This window comes from Camellia sinensis, chromosome 2 (genome assembly GCF_055761805.1).
Source record: "Camellia sinensis isolate YWXY chromosome 2, ASM5576180v1, whole genome shotgun sequence".
NCBI lineage: Eukaryota > Viridiplantae > Streptophyta > Magnoliopsida > Ericales > Theaceae > Camellia > Camellia sinensis.
Window position 1 is genome coordinate 81227473 of NC_138962.1, and position 5164 is coordinate 81232636.

The window sequence follows — 5164 nt, forward strand, 5'->3', positions numbered from 1 at the left end:
CCAACAAAGGACATAAACAGAGGATAAGACCCAAGAATAGAACCAAAGTTCAATTAGTGAAATATTCCCCAAAAGAAGTGAAATTATTGGTGCTCATTTTTTCACATTTTTAGGAGGAGATAAAATAAAATATCGGATTTTATCTTACTGTCTATGTTGACCATAAAATTGGATCCGAATAAATGTGGAGATTTTACTTTTTCATATTTCTGAAAAGGTGAATCTCGCTAAAGTAGAATATTGAATCTTACTTTTATGAAGTATGTTAATTATAATTAGTTGGACCAAAATAGACTTAGAGGTCTCAATTTTTTCAGTTTATGTACCAATAAAGTAGACCATCAAATCTCACTTTTAGAGAGTATGGTTACAGTAATTAGTTGAACCAGAATTGACGTGGTGAAAGCAGGCTACCAAAAGAGGAGGGGATTAAAACAGTGGCAAAGAGAGGGAATTAATGGTGAAGAGAGAAGACAAGAAGAAGAGAAGAAATAAAAGGACCAGTACCATACCACCACACCTGCCAGTGCTCAGAGGTTCCTTGGAGTAGCATTAAAGACTCTAATAGATATTCTTGACTACACTTCACTCCCCACCACCCAAAACAAGCAGAGAAACAAACAAAGAGATGAGCTGGATTTATATACAGAAAGGTAAATTCATTTCTTGGTGACTTTGGGTTTGAAGAAGAACATGAGTTGTGGTTCTCAGATTAACCACATGATGTTCATCATCACCACCACCATCTTCATGTTCATATCATTCCAAAGTACCCACAATTTGGTTGCAAATGCTTCATTGAATGCAGCTGAAACAGACTACTTCTTCAATGGTCATCATGGCCTACCAGAGAAGAACATTATTGAGAAGGTCTCAGGAGAGGATGAGAGTGAAGATAAAGAAGCTCAGATCATTGAAAAGTTCAGAGCTTTGCTTGGATTGAAGAGCTTCAAAAGCAAAACTCAAACACCTACTGATAATGAACAGGGGTATGGGTTATCACCATCACCATCTCCATCATCACCCACCATTGAAGCTCCAACTCCAGCTCCAGCTCCAGCTCCACCTTCTGCTCCAATGCATCATACCCATCATCCATTTCACCATTTCAGTCCCATCCGACAGCGAAAAAAGACTAGAAATGAAGATAGAGATGGAAATAATAGTAGAATTGAAAAAATTCTAGTATCAGTTTTTGTGTCTGTTGGAGCTACCTTTGCACTGTGTGTCATTGGACTCATCTGTGTTTGCCGGAGATTCAGAAGACAGAGAAAGAGATCCACAAGAAGAAGAATTCCAGTGTCAAAATGTGAATCAAAGTATGCAAATTCTCAAACTTCAGTGAAGAAGAAGGTAAGCTCTGATCTTGACTTGGTGGACTTGTTTTGCCTTGATTCATTGGGTACTGTCAAGCAATTTTCTGAAACTGAGAATAAATTATCAAACCAAAACACAAGAAGTTGTGAAGAATTGCATCAAGAAGAATCAAAGAAAGAACCAATAATAAGATCTGAGTCTGATAATGTTAGTTGTTGTGAAATTGTGTCGGTTCATGAGACAGTTGAGTCAGTGAAGTATGAATCTGATGAATTTCATTCGTCCGATGATGAATCTTTTCAATCAGCGAATGTGCGGCTTTCAAATGCTTCAGCCGGTAGTCCAAGTGAGAAATTTCACATTTTGTCTCCAAAAGGATCAATCACATCACCTTGTTCTGTGACCTCTCCAATGGACTTAAAAACATGTCCTCCCCATGATCAATGCACCGCCACCACTGCCACTGCCTCCACTCCTTCCTTAAAAACACCCCCGCCACCACCACCACCTCCTCCTCCCCTTCCTTCCTCGCGTTTACGCATTTCTCGTTCTAATTCTTCTTGTTCGACTCGGATTATGTCCAGAGTTTTGAGTTCTCATACACTCCCATTTTCGTCATCACCAAGAAGCTCGGATTCTTCTTCAGGATCAAATCAAACCCCACAGTGTGAATTGCCACCGTCGCCTCCTAATCCGCCTAAGCCCTTAGTGGGTATTCCTCCACCACCATGTCCGCCCCCATTTTTTAAAGGAATTAGTGACAACCCTCTCAGAGGACCACCACCTCCTCCACCATATCAGCTTACGCCATTGGGGAAAGATGGAGTTCCATTGCCAAAACTGAAACCTCTTCATTGGGACAAAGTTAGAGCCGCGCCAAATCGTTCTATGGTGTGGGACAAGCTCAGATCGAGCTCATTCGAGTAAGACATATTGCGTTTTGCAAGTTATAATAATTCACTTCTTATCATTATGTTTTTGCATTTGAACAGTCTAATGATATGTGGAACAGATTTGATGAGGAGATGATCGAATCACTGTTTGGTTATGATCTTCAAAGTTCTACGAAGAACGACGAAGCAAAGAGCAAGAGCCCTTCTCCAAGCAAGCATGTCCTTGAACCTAAGAGACTACAAAACATAACCATATTGTCAAAAGCTGTGAATGTGACTGCTGAGCAAATTTGTGATGCATTGATACAAGGTAATACTCATAAAACTCTATTAATTTGTGATTGCAAGCATAGATGAACAAAAAATTTCAGTGAGATTGTAACTGCAACAATATGCTTTTCTAGGCAAAAACAATGAAGAAGGAAATAGCATCTGTGCTTAAAAATGAATTTGTGTTTCCAATAGTCATGCAACACTTTCACAATTTAATTGATAAGAAAACCTAAACTAAAAATATCAAACCATAATCACACAACAGAAAACAAATGTATTATGTTAAATGGTAATGGGCGAACAGCCCAACCCTTGGAACATACTACAGCCCCAGGTGGCGAAGAGCTGACAACGAGGTGCCAAACCTTCCCGTCGATGTGAGCTCTTGGGAAAGATCAGCCCGTTATCCCTAGAGCAACTTTTATCCGTTGAGTGACGGCCCTTCCACTCGGCACCATTGGATCACTAAGGCCGACTTTCGTCTAAATGTCATCTAAAAAACATACAGAAAATGCTTATATTAACCTCGCATTAAGCATTTTAAGCACATGGGAGAAATTTATACCATTTTCCGTCTAAATGAAATGCGAGTCAATTCCTAAAATCCCCAAACATGGTTGAGAGAAAAACGCATAGCATGTTTGCCTCTCCGATTGATTGTATTCAGCATAAACAGATATGTTAAAATGTCTTCAATGCCCTTCAGTGCTTGACGTGATTTTGACGTAAGTATTTTTCGTTTATTCTTTAAACGAAAATTAGGGGATGGGACTAGTAATTGATACAAACTAAATATTAGAATCAAAATAAAATAATTGGTTGATTTTTGGGATAATTTGTGTAACAGGAATGCTAGAGAACCATAATTATAACACACATTTCACCAACAATGACATGACAATGGAGTAGGGTCTTAAATGGTTAAATTTTTTACAAACCAAAAGTTGACACATAACAAGTCATTTCGCTGTGGGTAAAGTTAGGGATGACTTTTTAGAGTTATCAAATTTTTTTCTTTGTGTAATTTACACTTTTTAAGTGTCTATTTTGTGCTCTAAATTTGGAAAATCTGCAAAAGCAGGGGAGGGCTTGAGCTTACAACAACTAGAAGCACTGGTGAAGATGGAACCAACCAAGGAAGAAGCAGCAAAGCTGACAAACTATAAAGGAAACATTAATGAATTGGGCTCTGCAGAGCAGTTTGTTAAGGCAATGCTTAGCATTCCTTTGGCCTTTCCAAGAATTGAAGCCATGCTTTACAGAGAAACTTTTGAAGATGAAGTTGTTCATCTCAGAAAATCTTTCTCAATGCTAGAGGTAATCATCATCATCTAAACATCAATGGTTCAAACACCAAATGTTTAGTTTAAAAAAAAAAATTTCTTTGATAACCAACCAAAATTCTTTTTTCAACGATTGATCTATTTTTGTATTTGTTTTTTTTTTCCTTTTTTTTCTATTAGGAAGCTTGCAAAGAACTTAGATCAAGTCGGCTCTTCCTAAAACTACTTGAAGCAGTCCTCAAAACAGGAAATAGAATGAATGTTGGAACAATCCGAGGAGGTGCCAAAGCATTCAAGCTCGACGCTCTCTTAAAGCTTGCGGATGTGAAAGGAACCGATGGGAGAACTACACTTCTCCATTTTGTTGTCCAAGAAATTGTTCGGTCAGAAGGAATCAGAGTGTCAGAGAGCATTATGGGGAAGATAAGTCAAAAAGGCAAAACCAAAAATGCCGAAGAAAGAGAAGAAGATTACAGGAGGATGGGCCTAGATCTTGTTTTAGGTCTAAGTATCGAACTATGCAATGTGAAAAAGACCGCCACTATAGATTTGGATGTTCTTGCAAGCTCAGTCTCAAACCTATCAGACGGAATGACTAAGTTGAAACATCTAATTATTAAGGACTTGTGTGTCGATGAAAAGAGTGCGAATTTTGTGAAGTCAATGAGATCATTCCTTGGTTACGTGGAGAACAATCTAAAGGAGTTGAGGGAAGACGAAGGGCGAGTACTTTTACATGTTAGAGAAATTACTGAGTACTTTCATGGAGATGTGAGCAAAGAAGAAGCCAACCCGCTTCGGATTTTTGTGATTGTGAGGGACTTTTTGGGAATGTTAGATCATGTTTGTAAAGAGCTTAGAAATTCTAAACTTTCAAGCAATCCAAATCCTCTAAATCTATTCAGATAGAGAGTATTGTGTCCATTGGCTTGTAAAATTCCACTTCATTGTAACATCTTCTGAATTTTTAAGTAGAATTTTGGAATGTTTAGATTAGACGACTTGAATCAGAGTGCTTTGTAATAACAATTTAATAACATCTTATATCAGCCTAATGTGGATTTGGTGCCACTGTCAAAAAAATACAAAAATACAAAAACGTAGCAATTTGGTTCAGTTAATTTTTCATATTTTTATTGTTAGTAAAGTTTTCCGTGGTTTTTATTCAATTTTTTTACTTTATTTTATTTTAATGATCACATTCTAATCCAACCAGATCAAACATATAAACTGCCATTCAATCACAACCAGCAAATTTATTGTGAAGACAGAATCAGAAATTAAATAAGCAACAAAACAAATACATTAAGCACACAAGGATTTATGTAATTCAATGCGAAGAACAATAGAGAAATTTCACTATGAAAATAGATAATACAATAAGATGGATCTAACCAC

At 37.4% G+C, this 5164-nt stretch overlaps 1 protein-coding gene across 1 annotated transcript; it reads left to right on the forward strand.

Annotated features, from left to right (window-relative positions):
- The first annotated feature begins 377 nt into the window (after positions 1-377).
- LOC114314084 (formin-like protein 11) lies at positions 378-4894 on the forward strand. The gene is made up of 4 exons (XM_028260523.2): positions 378-2240; positions 2330-2520; positions 3565-3800; positions 3947-4894. Exons 1-4 carry the CDS (start codon positions 694-696, stop codon positions 4673-4675), a joined length of 2703 nt encoding a protein of 900 aa, XP_028116324.2. The 5' UTR covers positions 378-693; the 3' UTR covers positions 4676-4894.
- Positions 4895-5164: the final 270 nt, after the last annotated feature.